The 17887-nt window shown below is 60.4% G+C and overlaps 1 protein-coding gene across 9 annotated transcripts in view; it reads right to left on the bottom strand.

Annotated features, from left to right (window-relative positions):
- Positions 1-17887, bottom strand: part of ATP6V1C2 (ATPase H+ transporting V1 subunit C2) — a 60985-nt gene that overhangs the window by 7936 nt on the left and 35162 nt on the right. For 2 of the 9 annotated variants that reach the window (XM_058682533.1, XM_058682534.1), the window contains 9 exons: positions 14438-14529; positions 11715-11813; positions 11069-11137; positions 8729-8821; positions 8525-8618; positions 6028-6165; positions 5086-5183; positions 933-1065; positions 378-635 (listed from right to left, as the gene is read on the bottom strand). In XM_058682533.1, coding sequence (XP_058538516.1) covers positions 546-635; positions 933-1065; positions 5086-5183; positions 6028-6165; positions 8525-8618; positions 8729-8821; positions 11069-11137; positions 11715-11813; positions 14438-14529 — 906 coding nt within the window. In that variant the 3' untranslated portion in view covers positions 378-545. The other 7 variants (XM_058682530.1, XM_058682532.1, XM_058682538.1 and 4 more) reach the window with 7 other exon arrangements.

Raw genomic sequence — 17887 nt, 5'->3', positions numbered from 1 at the left:
AAATACTTGTGATTCCAAGGACACCATCTGGACGCCTGCCACAATACGGATTTTTACGTGTGTCCCGCAAGGCCAGGTGCCATCTGTGGAATGTGAAACGTAAGGCGAGTTTACGGAAAGAAGGATGAAGAACAGTGGGTTGTCCGTTGGGAACGACATTTCATGCCCAACATTTTGTCTTTGGGCCATCCCCACTGACTGTTAGGAAATCTAGCTGGTTATACGGTCAGCTCAGGATTTTTAATGTTCTTCCCAAGCCGTCCCAAGAGATCCGTTAAGACACAAAATTAAAACAGCAGGTGACCAATTTCTAGGCAGTCCCCATTTATGTAAAGTGAGGTTTTGAATTACGTTCGAACATAAAAGACCATTCAAAGGACGGGGCATTTCTTTATTGTAACTTAAAAAAAAATAAATACAACTGTAACTAACTTTTGTGAGCAATTTCTCTCAAACTCTAAGTTCCGTGGGGTTCCGCGGCCGAGGGAAAGAGCGGCGTCTGCGGAGTCCGCACGGACGGGAAGGCCTCGTGGGGCCAGCGCCTCCTAGTCGAGCAGGCTGAGGTCGATGTGGAAATAGACGTAAGGAAAGTAGTCTTGGTTGCCGAGCTGCAGTCCCGGGATGTCCACAGACGCCTGCAAAAGAGGACGCGGTGCTGTCGCTCTAGGCGCAGAAGGCAGTTCGCTGTCCCGTCTTTATGTTTTTGAGGAGGCTCTCCGGGCCGTGACGGCATCTTCTGCCCCGCGCAGTGCACCCTCGCCAGGCACGCGCGCGCGCACACACACACACACACACACAGCCTCTTCCTTGTTAACTTTAGCATTTGTGAAACGTACATCTTCGTAACAGGCAGTTTCGGGATCTGGCAAGTTCCCAGGTGGGGAGGCTGACCTGAGCACAGAACCCCGGCCGCTTCTGGATCGTATACCTACATCCAACACGCTTGCAGCCGCTACTTGATCCAGATGTCTGAAGACAGAGTTCAGAACCTCTCTTAAACGTTTGGTGGAGGACTTCTTGTGAGGCTGGAGGAGCACCGCCTGGAAATTCACTGGAAGCCCGTACCTTCCCAGACAGACAAAATGTGCGGATAAGTTACCCCAGATGGAAACGTGGGGAAAACAACCCTGACAAGAAACAGAGGCGGTGCTAGTAAGAAGAAAAAAGCTTCAGCTGACACCGCTTAAGACAGTAAAACTCAGTGGAATGAAATATTTAGGGTCAGAGGTGAGACTGGTGACTGGATTTTTCTGGAGGGGAATGTGCCAGAACAGGCTGACCGGCCGTTTCTGGATAACGGTGCGGCGTGCACTAAAACGCGGAGGTCTGCTGGATCTGCGGGCGGGAAGCAGAGTGTACGTGAAGGAGGCCATGCCCACGCGTGTCGCTGCCTTCGCCACACACCGAGCCTAACACCTGCTTAGTCCTGTGCGTTTCCAGGATGCTGGGCCGGCAGGACCCCGATGTCCGAGCCCCGCCTAAATGGTCTTTCCAGGAGGCAAGAGCCAGAGAAGCTGGCGGGTGCAGACGGGTGGTGGCGCGTGGGCTGGGTCACGGGCGAGGGGAATGGCCTCATCTCCGTGTCCCCTCTTACCACAAAGCTCTGGTACCCCCCGGGGGAGTGAGCGGAGGGGCCGTGGCCATCTTACCTGAGCGAGCAGCCCCCCCTCCTGACTCCCTCCCGCAACTCCCAGTGCTTTCCAGAAACCCACTCCACACCCTCGGCCTCACCGACACCGACACCGCTGTCTCCACCTGCTGACCACACACCCCAGGCAACACGCACGTTAAGGACGCGCATTCCAGCTCCCAGACCATGGTGCCACCGCGCTCTGTCGTCCGACCTGGTCGTTCCGCCAGTCGTTGCAGGTTGCCCTGGGAGCTCGCTTACCCTCCCGAACGAGGACCCCTGTGTCCCAGCTGTCCTGTCTTGCCCAGCCCGCGAGCTCCCATCGGGGCAGAGGCACGGGTCTGTTTTGTGCACAGTCTACTGTGTCCCCAGACCTGGAGGGCGGCGGGCACTCCAACACTTCGTGAATGTTGACTGACTGCTCCTCGTTCCCCCCATCAAGCCTCCAAGCCCTGGGCCCCTTTCTCAGACCACTCTCTCGACTTCGGGGCTTCCCACGTTCTTCCCAGATCCTTCCAGCCCTTTCCCTGCTGACCCTCCCTCTGGATCGATGTCAATGAACACCTCCTCTATTCTGCTCAGAACACGCCTTCCAGAACAGCCGGGTCAGGGCTCATTCTCCACAAGGCCGCCCCCACACTGCTCCTTCTTGCTCCGCTCAGTAGAGGACCCTCCTCCTCCCTGACCGCCGAGGTCACCCGGCGGGGAGCCCTGACGTGAGGCCCCCACACCGAGACCTCTGTGCCACGGGGGCACCAGCATCGTCTACCGCTGTCCCCTTCCCTGTAACATCTCGCCATCCTGCCCTCCTTTGTAAGAAACGCCCTCAGCCCCCTTGGGCTCTCATTCCAAACTTGAGAGTGCCCAGTGTCCCGTGTCACCCAGTCATCCGGCCACCACACTCGAGCTTGTCCCACCGATGACCTCGTGACCCTCTTCACGGGGACACCTAAATCCTTAAGCTTCTCCTCCCTTTGACTCATCAGCCACTCCCTCCTCCTGCCTGACTTCCTCATGGGCTTCTCTCCTCCACTCTAAATATTGGGGTTCCCCGAGGTGCCCTTTCAGTACCTTCCCTCTGCAGGGCTCTCCCTAGACGATCGCGGCCACACAGCCGCCGTCAGGATTCCGTAACCTCTGTTCCCCACCGAGATCCAGACTGACAGCTTCCTGGCTGGCCCCTCCACCCTGTGCCCGGCAGCCCCCGGTTCACTGCGCCCTGAGGGTCAACCAGCTCTCCCTCAACTGAGGGCTGTCTACTTCACTTTGACTTTATGGAGTCCACGACCATTTCACATCTGGAAGTGTCTGGCAGATGTCCATTTCACATCTGTCCGACTCTGAGCGGGGTGACAGAGGCAGAGAGCACGTCGGCCCCTCCCACCCCCCCAGGCGGGAAGTACAAAACGGCTCGGAGAAGAGGGAGACAGCGGCCAAGAGCCAACTGGGGGGGGCGGGGCAAAGACCAACAGGGGGTCAGAGGAACAGGCGAGCAGGTGAACTTCACCGTCTGTGTGCCCCAGCAAACGTGTTCAGCCTCTGTTTTCCCGGATTACGATCTGTCCACAGGATAGAATATGAAAAAGCCATTAAAAAAGGATCAGGTAGCTTCACCCGTGCTGAAGAGACTGATTCAGAGCAGAAGAAGACAGCAAGCCGCAGGACGCTGAACGATCCCATTTGGGGGAGAAAGAAGAGTCTCGAAACCATTAACCGTGATTATCTATGGGCAGTGGGGACTGGGAACTGTTTCCACAGTATGTATTTCTGAACTTGAATTTTTCAAACAGCGCTCACATATACAACCGTATTCCGGAAAAATACAGACACAGTAAAAAAAAAAAAAAATCCTACATTGAGAGTCTTGTAAAGAATTACTTTTACATATACTTTTAGGAGAAATCCTGTTTCATCCAACTTAAGGACGTCCATCTCTACCTCTCTCGAGCAAACGGGCATCCGCACTGTAGTGAGCCTGAGAACCACTGATTTTCGAGCCCAGCAGGGTCAGTCTCGGGCCCCGTCTACACCACAGGTGGCTGACACACTCCAGGTTTGCTCGTCTGCGCCCCGCAGCCCAATGCCACAATCCACGCCACTCCGGGCCTCTGAGATGGGTGGGGGTGGATGACCACGAGAGGAGCCACGGTCAGATCCTGGCAGCCGCCATATCGTGCTTGGACAAAACCACACCGGCAGCCGCGTGGAGGATGAACCGGAGGCACAGGACCAAGTGAGAGCCCGTGGCAAGAGCTGGCCCGGCCAGGTGAGGCCGGGGACGGAGGGAAGAGAGAAAGCAGGGGCAGGCCAGGTGGCCCACCGGAAGCGTCGTGGGGTGCAGGAGTGGGCGTAGGAGGCGAGGGTGAGGGAGCAGAGGGATCTGAGCCCGCCCTGAGGTTTGGGGTCTGGAAACAGGAAAGACGTGAGCCCGGGGCAGCTGGGGGAAGGGGTCGGGAGGGAAGATGAGCCAGATGTCCAGGGGAAGCCCGTGTGAGGTGAGAGGCGGACAGGACGAGGTAGGAGGCACAGACTCGAAAGGGAAAGTACGGAACAGGCCTCCAGGTGGACGGCTGGGAAGGGATCGGGGGCCGCCCGCCTTGCAGGCAGGGGAGGGGCTGGGGAGAGCACTCCAGAGGGTCAGAGGGCCAGAGGGGGCCAAGAAGCAGGGGTGGAAGCTTCCAGAAAAAGGGTACAGCCAGCCGTGTGTGATGCTACCAAGATCCCCCCCTCCCCACATAGCTCATGTCACTGCACATGTTCAAAACGTGGCAGAAAAACAGGCTTTAAAAAATACTGCTTGATTCCATTTTTGCAAAAATTTAGTAAAAAAAAAAAATATGCATATCTGTAAACTAGAATAAAAAAAAAAGCAAAACACAAAGGAACAAAAACTCCTAAAATTCACACCTGCACACTAGCCAGCAGAGTTTTCTCCCGGCATTAAAATTACAGGTGATTTTTTTATTCATTGGTCGTGCTTACCTACAGTTCCCAAATCTCCCACGGTGATTGTTTTCACTTTGGTGAAAAAAACAAACAAGGCCAAATTTTTGTTGTCGTTAGTTCGGTTTGGTTCAGGGCTTTCGTTTTTTGTGCCGCCTTGGGCTCAGAGGTCAAGGACTGAGACCGTGCTGGTGTTTCCTCTAGGAGTCGCCAGGCCCCGGCAGGTGCACGGGGCGGGGCGGAGCCTGCCGCGGAGAGTCTGGCAGGAACGGGATGCGGGGCACAGGACAGCAGGGCCCGCAGGGCCGAGGGAAGGCTCGTGTGACTCAGGAGATCCTAAACATGTTGCCAAGAGCCAGGAGGAGCGCGCGGAGAGGACGGGAGGGCCCGGCAGGTGCCAGAGGAGACCGGGGGGGGGGGGGGGGGGGGGGGCGGCGGAAGGGGCAGGCGGCAGCCCTAGGGGCCCCCAGAGCTCACTGTCCCACCCCGGGCTGGGCGCCTCCTCCACGCACCTGAGCACGGACTCCACAAACACCCTCAGGGCCTTGATGTGGATCCAGGCAACGAAGGCTTCGCTGAAGTTCACCTTGAGCCAGCGCAGCAGCGGGCCCTGCAGAGACAGGAGAGCCGGTGACGCCCGCTGGCCGCTCGGCCCACGCGAGGCCGAGCAGGACGTGGGTTTTGACAGAGCAGGCCCCGAGCGGCGAAGAAATGCCCGGCGGCCAGCGGAAGCAGCGAGGTGGTTGGACGAGGGCCGGGACCGCGTCGGCCCAGCCGCCCCGGGGGGCGGGGGGGGGGGCCGGGGAAGCGCCGCGGGCCAGCCACCCGGCGCATGCGCGGGGCCACCGCAGACCGGGCTGCAGGGGCTGGGCAGCCCCTGACCTCAGGGCTGTCAGCAGGCAGCCCGCAGGCTTCCCTCTGACGCTGTGCTGCGAAGGGGCCCGCCTCCCAGGGAGGCGCTGCCCCGGGGTCCTGGCGTCATCCACCGGCCGCCGCTTCCAGGGGGCCCTCCGAGGAGCCCGCCTCACTCGGCCACGACAGCTGCCACTAATGCCGCTGTGGCCGCTCCTCGGGGGGAGGGAGCCTCGAGTCTTGGAGCAAAGGCACCTCCAAGTGCCCACCAAGGTCAGGGGTGGGTCCAGCCGGGGCAGCCAGGGGAGGAGAGCCGAGCCGCCCGACCACCAGCACCTGTCCCCGTCACCAGCTCCAGCCACCTCCAGACAGGGCGGGGGGCACCCTGGCCAGCAAGCACCATCCACTGCCGGGGGCGGGGGGCAGCTCCAAGGAGGCCCCCCGGATGAGGAGGAAAGGCGTTTGATGCTGGGCTCCTTGATTTGAGCCCTCAAAAGCCACCTTCGGTAACAGAAAACGCAAGGCTTTGTTTTCTCAGAAGACGCCTGCACTGGCGAGGACATGCGAGCGGGGGAAGCCCAGGGCTCCCGGGTGCTGCTTACCTCTCCCTCGCCCTCACTCTCTCTCTCTCTGTCCGTCTGCCCCGCACCGGGCCTATCGGGGTTCCCTAGCGGGGTTACCTGAACCTTGTGGTCCGGGAAGGTGGATGATCCCTTTTTAAGAGCAACACAGGAAGTTTGCTAAAGGCACAGAAATGATTTATTAATCTTTCGGCAAACATGCATCACAACAAACAGAAATAACTCGCATTGCCTGAAAAGCACAGGGAGGCCGGCAAGGCCGGCCCGCCCTCCAGGATTGCGTGCTGGTCAGACTCGAGATGGGACCGGGGTGTTAAGGTCTTCAGGCCCCATATTCCAGGGACAGAGCCGGTGCCCACATCACCCCCCCCGCTCTGCCTGGCCCTGGTCAGGACCTCCCCTCCATGGGGACAGGACGGGGACAGCTCCAGGCAGCGTTCGTGGAAACGGCTCTGCCTGAGGAGCGTGTCCCCACCACGTCCAGCCTCGGTGGCAACAGGGCAATCGGGGTGCACTTAAGCATGCCACACGCGGACGGCGGGTGTGCCGTTGGGACACAGCCTCCTTTACCCTCTCTGCAAACAGAAAGCACAGGAAGCCCCCACCCCGTGCTCTCACAGGGGGGCCGAAGCCCCAGGCCCCAGCCTGCCCCCTCTGGCTGGCGAGTAATCAAAACGGCGGAGGATGCCGACCGCACCCGCCTCCCAACAAGCTAAGGGGGAAAGGGTCTACGCGGCCAGGGTAGGGCCGACCCCGGCTGACCCCCGCTCACTGGCACCCAGCGAGAGCCTCGCAGGGAGCTAAATGTTTCCGAGCTAGTGTGTCTCCTTCGCATCTCCATTTCCCCTGCACAGAGAGACCCTGGAAGGGCTCCCAGGGCAGCGTCGGGGAGCAGCACCCTCCGCCGGCGGGTAACCGGAGACCCGGGCGGCAGGTGTCGAGCTCCTGCGTATCACCTCGATCCTCGGGGGTCTGTGCCAGCGCGGAGGGAGGGGCCAAAGGCACGGACCTGACCACCTGGCCTGCAGGCAGGGCCTCCCTCCTGGAGACCGTGACAGCAGCCACAGTCTAGCCCCCAACCGGAGGCCAGCCAGGGCCGGCCCGAGGCCAGCAGGGTTGCTCAACTATGATAGAGACCACCGAGCGCTCCTGGGTGATGAGGGTTTGGGGCGAGCTGAGGTCAAGGGGAAAAACCCTTTGGTTTTCCAGCTTGTTGGCGAGCACCTTTCCTGCCTGGGCGTGTCAGATCTGAGGCCTCGGGCCCGGGGCCACCTCAGCCCTTTGTCTCGGGAAGGGGTCTCAGCCAGAGAAGCCCGGCAGATTTGGGATCCGAAAAGCGTGTTCCCCTAGTGTGCGCACACACGTCCACACACATACGTGTGTGCTCGGGGCCGGGAGGGGCCGAAACCGTGCACGGGCACGACTATAGGACCAGCCCCCCGTTCCTCCTCAAGGGGGATGGGCCAGTCTGGGGGGGCTGGGAGAACCCTATTTTGGGAACCCCCATGCTGCTGCCACTTCTGAGGGGGTTGACTTGTCCGGACTCCCTGTGAAAAGGCCACCGACCCGGAGAGGTCACGTCGGACGTGCAGACTCCCCCGGCCCGAAAGCAGAGAAGGCTCGGGGCAAACACTTGGCCACATGGGAGGTACATCTTGCATCGTCCGAGCACATACTTACAGCCTTATGTTTACACACCGGTCTTCCTCCAACAGGCCCGAAGTACATTCTACTCATTCTTCCCCTCCTCTCTACTCCAGAGGCTGACTAGGAAGCTTCTCCGAGAACCCGCCCCGGGTGGGGGGTGGGGGTGGGGGGATGGGAGAGAAGGGACCCGGAGACATTCCACCGAGGCAGGCCCCGGGAGCCACCTGGCTTAGGCCCGCTCTGCAGAGGGAGGATGCCACGTGGGGAACGTGCCCGTCTTACGGAGCGGGGTGCCCAAGGCCACGCTGTTCACACTTCTAGACTAAAAGCCTGGTTTTCTCCCCCCTGAGCTCAGCTGCCCTTGCACACGGGAGGTTGGCTGTTGTCAGTTCCTCCGGGACAAGCACCCACTCTTTGCTGAAAGCGTAGGGGACATAAATACAGGTGCTGGTGACAGAAGGTGTCACATCGCACCCGGGGAGCCGCACTGCTGAGAATAGCAGGGGGACGGAGGGGACGGAGCCGCCCACTTTCCACTCAGGGATCCCCGCCTTGCCCTGCCCGACCTTGGGGCGGAGAAGGCTCAGGTGGGGCCCTCTTCCTGGGGGAGGTGCTCACTGACCTCCCCCCCCCCCCCCCCCAGAGCCTGTTTCTCAGCTGCAGAGCGGAACTGGGAGTCCCTTCCTGGAAGGGCAGCACCAGGACTCAGGAGCTCGGATGGACTCACAGCTCAGGCGCCACCTCGGGGCCCCTCTGCCTTCCCCAGACGCACCCCGGCAGCCCCAGGGGGGCACCCATTCCCGGGGCCGTGTGCCCCCAGGGAGGAGCCACCCTTGCCCGGAGCCCGGCCGCCACGAAGAAGTCTACTCACATACTGTTGCTTCTTATCAGACAGCAAACGGCTCAGCTCTTCCCTTTCCCTCTTTATCTCTTTCTCATCATAGTAAAATTCACGGACAGTGAACCTTAAAACAAGCAAATGAGAGGCGTTTGCCAAGAAGCTTCCAGTCGGAGCAGAGGCCCCTCCGGTGCAGACAGACCAGACCCAGAGCAACCCCCCAAGGCCAGCCCTTACTTGTTCTCTTTGGCTTTGGTTTTGAAATCGTCGATCACTTTTCGAAACAGGGTCACCGTGAAGAGGCCGCCCTCGTTGTCCTCGGCGATCAGTCTGGGGGAGAGAAGCATCTGTTCACGGGACTCATCGCCGGGCCTGGCGTCAGAGCTGGGCTAGGAGAGCCCTGTTCTCTCCCGTCGGGGAGGCGGGTCACCGTAGAGGTGAGGCTCCGTCCCCATCAGCCCACTGGCCCGTGTGCAGGGGCCCAGCCAGCAGCGGAGGGCAGGGAACCGGACGTCCCTTATTTCCCAACTCCTGGCCGTGTGGGCTCAGCCACCTGCTGCGGCCCGCCCTCTCGGGCTCCTGCCATTCAACCTCCAGGCTGAGGCCTCAGGGGCCTCCAGGTGATCTAAACGCAGGCCCTCGAGGGGAGGAAAGGACAGACTAGCTGTGCAGAGATGCGCGATTCAGCTCTCGTTTGTGAAATGCCCAAGAGATCACGCTACTCCCGGGTCTCAGTCGCCTCGTGTGCGGACGGGGGGCCCTCGCTCTGACGTGCTGTGCTCACAGCGAAGCAGGGCAGAGCTCGGTGGTGGGAAACCACCCCGCCACGTCCCCTCGCGTCCGATGTTGTAATCGGGCGGCCTCCCGAGGCACACCTCAACACGGGACCCCCGTGGGCACCGCCCCAAACACAGAGCCAGGGGCCTGCGTCTTTGGGTCACAGACCTGAAGCCCTTCGCCAAGCCCAGGCAGGTCTCGTGGACACGCTCAGGGCCGGGTCACCTTTCCGCTCTCCCAGAGTCCGTGCCCAGAAGGGCCGCCCCAGGCTCCAGAGACTTTTCCTGAGTCACCTCTGCGGATTCTCGGGCGCCTTCTGACAACGAAGGGCCTGGGGGCTCTGGTCTGAGAAGCCAAGCCACCTACTGAGGCAGCCTTTTGGGCGGGGCCCCCTGGCACCTGGCCACAGAATGCCACTGTTACAAGAGCTGGGGTCGTCTCTGCTGAGCCGGGTGACTTCAAGGACCAGCCCCTCCACTCATCTGTGTGCCTTCCTCCCCACCCCACCCGCCCTGCCCCTGCAGACGTGGCTGCCCCGGGCCTGTTCCTCTGGCCTCCCCTGTGGCCTCAGGCTATGACCGTCCTGTTCCCTGCACCCCTCAACTCAGCTCCTAACTGCTACCTCCAGTGAGTTGTGACCCTGGAAGAGCCGCCCTGCAGCAGGTACCCCCAGCCAGACGCCTCCGGGCCGAGATGGACTTGGGCAGGGGCCACCCTCCCTCTCGCCACGGTGCCCTAGGAAGCAGGTGAATTGGCATGTCTGGCCAAGACTCACCCGCCAAATCTTTTAAAATGACAAACCATTCGCGGGACGCCTGAGTGGCTCAGTCGGTTACGCGTCCGACTTCAGCTCAGGGCATGACCTCGCGGTTTGTGAGTTCGAGCCCCGCGTCGGGCTCTGTGCCGACAGTTCAGAGCCTGGAGCCTGTGTCTCCCTCTCTCTCTGTGCCCCTCTCCTGATCATGCTCTGTCTCTCTCTCTCAAAACGAAGTGAACATTAAAATTTTTTTCAAGGACCAGCCATTTCAGACGTGTGAAAAGGTATAGAGAATAACAAATACCTGTGTCTCAGCCGCCCCATTTAAGACCTAAAGCAATTCTCATACGGCAGACCCCCCCCCTCCCGTGGCCCTCCCTGGGTGCACGTCGCGCTGTGCCCCCAGGTCACCACGTTTCCCATGCCCACACACCTCCACGGCTCTACTGGGCACCTGCGTGTGCCCAGATCGCGTGCGGTTTAGTTGTGTCTGTTTCTAGAGCTAAAGTAAAAGAACTTGCTTCCCCTGCTCAGTACTGCATCGTGAGAGCCTTTCCTGCTGCTGCGTGCGGCCCTGAGATGCTGGTCTCCCCAGATGCGTGGGAGTCACTCACGGTTTGTGAACCTTCTCCTGCCACCTTCCCAGGCCTCATTGGCCACTCCTGCTCTGACCCCAGGAGGCCGGACGCTGAGAATGCCTTCCTCCCCTGTTCCCGCCCTGTGGCCATCAGAGCCAGGCCCTTGCTTGACCCTCAGGCGGGGAAGAATGACCTGGGCTGAGAAGGCACCGCAGAGTGCACTGAGTGGGGGGGGGGGGGGGGGGGGGGGTCCTCTGCCAGGAGGCAGCCAGAGAGGGCTTCCTGGAGGAGGGGGCAGGGAAACCGCATTTTAAAAGATGGAGAGAGTCTGGCATGGGGCCGGGTGTGCGGCTGCAAAGGAGCTCCAGGCCAAGGGACTCTTGTGAGAGCGAGTGGGGCGGGCCGAGGGTCCTCACACCTTCCGGCACGCTTGGTGGCCGGGTGCCAAGTTGGGGTCTCACTTACTTAGTCGACCGAGGGACCACCATGTCCGAGAGGGATTCGTAGGTTTTTTGCCATTGCGCGTAGCTTGGTCTGCGAGGATACGGGATCATTCAGTGATTTCTGCTTAAAAACTTCGGGGCGTCCCAAGTATTTGGGACCCTGTATACCCCTCTTCCCAAAGGACTGGAGTGAGCAGGCCTGGGCCGGAGTGCCCCCCACCCCCCGAGGCCCTGCCATGGGCACCGAGAATCTCCTGCCCAGCCCCATCCCGGCCCCAGCCTCCCCGTGAGGGCCCGGGACCCCGCAGAGGGCCCGTGTGACTGTGTCGGAACTTTCTAGTCCCGGCCCTGTGTGGCCTCGGGCAAGCCAGCTGACCTCTCTGGCCTCAGGACAAGGGAGTAACAGCAGCCCGGGGTTTGTTGAGAGTGAGGCGTGTGGCAGGCACGCCTCGAGCGCTCAAGAAACGGCTGCTTCTGTCACTGCGTCCCACCGCAGGTGCTGTCCCCCTGCTCCCGTGCCGGCCCACGCAACTCCCATTTAGTGCTCCTGGGGGCCAGGCCGTTGGGGGGGGGGGCTCTCCTTCCTCTCCGTCGGGCAGGCCGGTTTCCTTCCGGGATCACCAACACGGGCTGAGGCCCCGCACCACCCACCTTCCCAGGCCACTTACTTGGGCACGATGACCAGAAGTGTGACAAGATACTCGGAATCCAACACGAAGTCTTCCTTGCTCACAATATCGCTCAGCGTCCGAGTGAAGAGGTTTCCCCTGAATCCGTGCGGGACAAAGGGGGTGTGATCAGGAGAAAGGCGGAGGGAGGCAGCGTGGGCCTGGGCTTCTGGGCCGCATGGACCCCCTCCCCCCACCCCGTACACCCACCAGCACGCGGGCCCGGGGACCGGAGGGCAGGCAGGAGACAGGCAGGGCTCAGATGTCTCCCCCCCCCGCCCCGGGAGTGCCAGGGCCCTGGGCTGAGTGTGTCCCTGACCCCCCAGTTCTGGTGGCCAGACCTGCTGTGGCTGGCAGGGCCTGAGGCCCCGTCACAGTCACCGAGGGGTGGCTGAGTTCAACACCTCCGTCGCCTGCACTGCCCCCGGTGCGAGCCACCGGCTGTTGGGAGGGGACCGCGGGGGAGGGGGGCGGGGGGGCAGGCAGCTTGAGTTACTCGAGCGTCGGGCTGTCCTGAGCAGACACAGGGACCAGAGAGAGGTCCGTGTCACTTTTCACGCCTCACAGGTCCAGCCGCCAGGGGCCCTTCACCTGAAATAGCTTTCATCGTGCCCAGTGGAACCCGGTCTACATCGAGGTCGTGGTATTTTTAGCACCCGGTTCAAGGCTATTGTATCAGCAGACGAGCCAAGGTAGAGCTACGGAGACCGTCTACAGCCTCAGCACCCAGCCAGGGTATCAGTGCAGCACAGGACGTCTCCCTGGTGAATGGCTCTCAAGCACTCGGCCAAGGCCAAAGCCTCAGGTACAATGCCCCCCTCCGACCTCACCTCTCCTACCTGCGCCGTCACTGCTAAGTCCCTTAGGACCCTCTCCGAGGGCACAGGGCCTGTACCTCCTACCTTGGCGTTTCCACATCACCGTCCCACCCGTCAGGTCCTATCTGTCTGGGTTATGCCTGTACTACTCCCTGCACAAAGCAGATTTTCTGTAAATGTTTGTTGAGTGAACAATTGTGAGCTCTCCAAGTGCAGAAATGACCTTTTATTCTGCTTTGCATCTTTAGGGCCTGGCATAAAGGCTGAGGGTATGGTAGGTGCTTAATAAACGTTTATCAAAAGAAGAAAAAGGGGGGCACCTGGGGGGGCTCAGTCGGTTGAGCATCAGACTCTTGATCTCTTGATCTCACGGTTCGTGAGTTCGAGCCCTGCATTGGGCTCTGTGCTGACAGCGTGGAGCCTGCTTGGGATCCTCTCTCTCTCTCTCTCTCTCTCTCTCCCTCTCTCTCTCTGCCCTTCCCCCACTTGCACTCTCTCTCTCAAAATAAATAAATTGAAAAAAAAAGACAGGAATAACGGACAAGGAGGTAAAGAACAGCCTTATCCTCCCTTTTCCTCCCTTTCCCTTCTCTTCCCTCCCCTGCCCTCCCCTGCCCTCCCCTTCCCTCTCCTTCCCTCAGCAAACACTCTGGACAGACCAATGCTGCTGTGACTCAGTGGACGGCTCCTTCACTGGTCGACTGAAGAGGCCGCACCAGATGTTTGCTAAGCCCCAGACAATTCTCAAGGAGCCCACAGTTCGGTGATGCAATGAGGCAGGCAGATGGTCAATGCCATGACTGACCTACGCCAAGGTCACCATTTAGGGCTCTCTGCCATCGGCACCCTGCCCTTTTCCCATCCTCACCCCTCCGTAGGGCCAAGGAGGAGGCAAAACTCAGGTGACGCCCATTTAGTTCTGACACAAAGGCCGCCACCACTGGCCATTTCCAGTCAAGGTGCGTCCCTCCCTTTTTGGTTTTCCATTTTCCACTAAGGCACCATTTGCCTCGTTCACAAGACGGCTGGCCCAGTGGCCATCCGAAGGGAGAGGCGGAAATGAGAGGGTGAGCTATTCAGAGGAATGGCCGAACGAGAGGACAGCCGGTTCTGACCTCCCCTGGGTACTTCCCTTCTCTGGAGTATCTGCAGAGAACTGTCAACAGAATCAGATCCAGAATCTGGGGAGACTGGGAAGGTCCTCCGTGCCAACTCAGCCCCATTCAGGAGCAACTTCCACACTTCCTGGCAGGAGCTCATCTGGCTTTTTCTTACATGCCTCCAACAACAGGGCGCTCACTACCTTACGAGATCATTGCTGCCTTCACAACCCTGGGCTTATGCTTTCCTCCAGACACCTCCTGCCGTCTTGGTGCCTCGTGACTGCTGGGCCAAGCAGTCTGCTTCCTCTCCCTCACGAGGTGGTCCTTCAGCTGAGTGGAGAAGGCACCGGAGTCCCTGGGGTTGCTCTGCTCTGGGCTGCAGAACCCACTGCTCTTGGGGGGCTCTCACAAAGGGCCAGGCTCTGACAGTCTGGTCCCCCACTGCCTCGGCGGGGAAGGTCCTCTGTAAAGAAAGATCTTGGGGCACAGCCTAGGTATTCTCGGGAAACCGGCGAGGGTGGGAGAGGAAGGGGAGGCAGGGGAGGGCCAGCATCGGATTCCTCTCCGGGCACAGGCCCCCTCCCTGCTTCAGCCTTTCCTCCGGTGATGTGCACCGGGGTCTCTCCTCTCCTCTCCCTGCACACACCTCCTGGAGAGGCAGGCGTGCCCTGTGTCCGCCTGCCCGGCTCGTCTCTCTCTCAGATGAGGGTACAGACCCTGGCTCACCCAGTGACCTGAAAGGCCCGCTCCTGCCCCAGCCGGGCCCCTGCCCTGGCCCGGTTCCAGCCGTGTGGCCACTCACATGGATTTCTTCTCCAGGTTCTCCAGGTTTGTCTTCAGGGTGTTGTAGGCGGCCGTTCGGGACTTCAGGTCGGTCTCGATTTGTGCCAGCTGCTGTGTGGAAAAGCAAGAGAGTTTCGAGAGTCGGCCAAACTTTCCAAAACGGGCATACGCTGTTCACGGTGCACTTAGGAATCCGTGTCAGGAATCCTCACGTTTTTGCCCCTGCTGCTCTCCCACACGTGCCATCGTCTGGCCCTACCAGCAGCCTGAGGGGAGCAGGGAAGGGACTCCTGTCCCCACTTTGCGGGTACCGAGGCCCGAGACACGAGTGGCTCTGCCGGGATCACTCAGTGAGCTGAACCTTCTGATTTCAAGCCCTTCGTGGGCCGCCAGGCCAGCCTGGGTGACCCCCGACCTGGCTTCTATGGGGACCCACGTGATGGCTCAGTCCCGACCAGCGCCGGGTCCCCAGGCTCAGATGGGCCCAGCAGCCCCTTCCGTTCTTCGCAGGTAGGAAGGTTCCTTTCAGCCCGGAGGCAGGTCACCCGCTGGGCACTAAGGACACCCCCTGTTCTCAAGTTTCAGGGAGCGAGTCGCGGACCCCCTCCCGCAGCAGGCCGGGGAAAGAGGGGACACAGGACGAGCCCGGGCCCACGGCCTCCCTCTCCTGCTTTCTGGCCGCCTGGCCTCAGATGCCCCATGTCCCCGGGCAGAGTGATAACGTCCTCCCCAAGGGGTCCAAACACCGAAAGGCAAATGCCGGCCAAGGCCCACCTCCCCGGAAGCCCTCGAAACACAGTAGCTGTTAAAACGACCACAGCCACCCTCCAGGGCTCGGTGGGGTCCATGACTACAGAGTTGGTTCAACAAAGTATGGTGCCCCACGTGATGGAGAACCGAGCGGCCGTCAAAATGATGGCAGTAGATTCCCGCACATGGGCACGCGGTGGGGTGCAGGGCCAACCCCCACAGCTCCCGACACAGATGGCACACAGTCCTCCCAACTCTCTTCTCAGCCCCACGTTCTGTGACCCCCCCACCCGGCGGTGTACAAGTGCCCGTGCGGGCACCACGCCAACAAACGCGACATGTCAGCACTCCGCTGTGACCCGGAAGACCCCCCAGAGTCATTAGACGAGGAAACGGAGGCAATCTGAGGGCACGAACAGTTCTGAGTTGAAACACAGAGGTTTCGTATATAGATGGAAGGATCCACTTGCAGCTGTTAAACCCTGGTCACCTGTAGGGCGTTTCAAAGCGAGAGGGGGCAGCCGGCTGGCTCAGCCGGTTAAGCGTCCCACTCTTGACTTCGGCTCAGGTCGTGATCTCCCAGTCTCCGTGAGTTCAAGCCCCCGTGTCGGACTCTGTGCTGACAGCTCAGGGCCTGCTTGGGATTCTCTCTATCTCTCAATCTCTCTCTCTCTCTCCCTCTCCCTCTCTCCTCCTCCCCCACTCACTCGTGCTCTCTTGCTCTCAAGATAAATAAATAAACTTGCAAAAGTTAATGGGAGAGGAAGGGGAGGGGGGACACGTCATGGCAAGCCTTCAACGTTTTGATCTTTACATCGTGATATGTTTGACTTTCAAAATAAGATTGATAATTTTTTGACAATCTCTTTTCAAACCTTTTCCTTTTAGGTGATGACAGACAGACTCATGGGAAATTACAAAATTTACAAAAATAGGACACAGAGATCCCACGTACCAGTTTCCCCCGTTAGTGACATCTTACATAACATTAATGCACCACTGTAACCAAGAAACGGACACAGGTCAAATGCACAGACCTTGATTTTTAAAATCATATACATATGTATTAGGGGGACTGGGTGGCGAGCATCTGACTCTTGACTTCGGCTCGGATCGTGATCCCAGGGTCGAGGGATCAAGTCCCGCCCCTCACCACCCCTGTCCCCATGCTCTCTCTCTAATTACAATAAATTAATTCAATGACATCTATGTTTTTAAAGGAAAAAAATCGAACTAAAAAAAAAAATCTTCCATCTTCCCTTCTCTCCTGGTTTCACCGCAAGCCAGTGAAACCCCGCAGAAGAGCGTTTGGAAACCAACGGACGGTGGGAGGGGGCAGGGCTTTGGAACTGGCCAGGCCCAAACCGGATGCCAGTTCCCTGCGTGTCTGCCCGTGAGCTGGCGGTCGGGTTCTGAACCTCTCTGAGCTCGGGGCCCCGGCATGGCCGCGGGCTCACAGAATCCGCAGAGCGGGCCAGTCCCCAAGGCGAGGCCCGCCTCCACCAGACCGAGCTCCTCCAGCGGGGCCGGGTCCCGCCCGTCTCCGCAACCCCGGGGACGGGCCGCTGCACGGGCACCGCGGAGGGCATGCGATCGGCCGAGGGGGGCTCCCGGGCGTGTGGCTGGCCGGCACTGCCCACCGCTCGGCAGCCGTGCCCGCCGGCAGCCTTGGGGGCCTCGTGGGACTGCCCCGCAGAACCCGGGGATGTTTCGGGGGGGGTGCAGACACGAGCAACCAGCGCCCCGAGGGGGTTGGCCCGGAGCCACCCCACCCTGGGCTGGACGCGTGCGCAGTGAAAGAATAAACGCTTTGCCGTGTTACACTGGTGACATCTGGGGGCTTTTGTGAAACCGCGGCGTGACCCGGCCTGCGGAGACCGACAGAGCCCCGGGCTGGGCGCCTGCCCAGGTGACAGGACGGGCCGCCACGTGCCGCGTGCGGGACCGGAAGGGGGCGAAGCCCTCCCCACCCTTGAGCCTCTTCCCTTAAGGGAAGCAGGTGGGCTCAGTTCCCAGCCGTTGGGAGGGTCCGGAGGCCTGGCCCTGGCCATGTCAGCACGGGGCTCCTCCCAGGCTGGGACACCTGCCGGGACACCCAGAAAGTGTTCCTCGACGCCCAGCGGCCCAGCGGCTTTCGCCTCCCTGAGGGTCTTTCTGTGCAGGGAGTTCCTTTGACCAGGATGTCTCTACTTAACAGATTTAGGCCCCCGCTGGAGGAACAGACCTAAACCAGGGCTGCGGGCATCACACACGTGGTCCTGTTGCAGGACAACCTCAGGGAGCCAATCCTCATTGCTTCTGCCCAGCCAGCCTCAAAGAGCTGGTTCCCTGCAGTGGAGACGGCCCAGGGCTTCCTTGTGAAGCTGAGTCTCACACACACACACACACACACACACACACACACACACACACACAGCCCAGCCAAGACCCGCATGCCCATCCCGGGTCACCTAACCTCTCGGCCAGCTTCCCCACCTGAGACCGGAGGATGCGAGAAGGAAGAGCCTCGTGTGTTCTGGGCACACAGGCAGGGCTGTCAAAACCCGTGCCCTCCTCCCACCCCTGCTCTCCTGCCGGAGTCACCCTTCGGGGTCTCGGGACTAGAGAGAAGCTGAGTCCTGTCCTCTGCAACGGCTCTGCTCGCCCCCTCTCAGCGGACGCCCTGATGTGTTCCGGGGGGCCCTCATCACCGTCTGGCGTCCCTGGGACAGCCAGGCCA

Source organism: Neofelis nebulosa, chromosome 9 (genome assembly GCF_028018385.1).
Source record: "Neofelis nebulosa isolate mNeoNeb1 chromosome 9, mNeoNeb1.pri, whole genome shotgun sequence".
Classification (NCBI taxonomy): Eukaryota; Metazoa; Chordata; class Mammalia; order Carnivora; family Felidae; genus Neofelis; species Neofelis nebulosa.
Note: the sequence above shows the minus strand (reverse complement) of the source record. Positions and strands in the feature narration are given on the sequence as shown.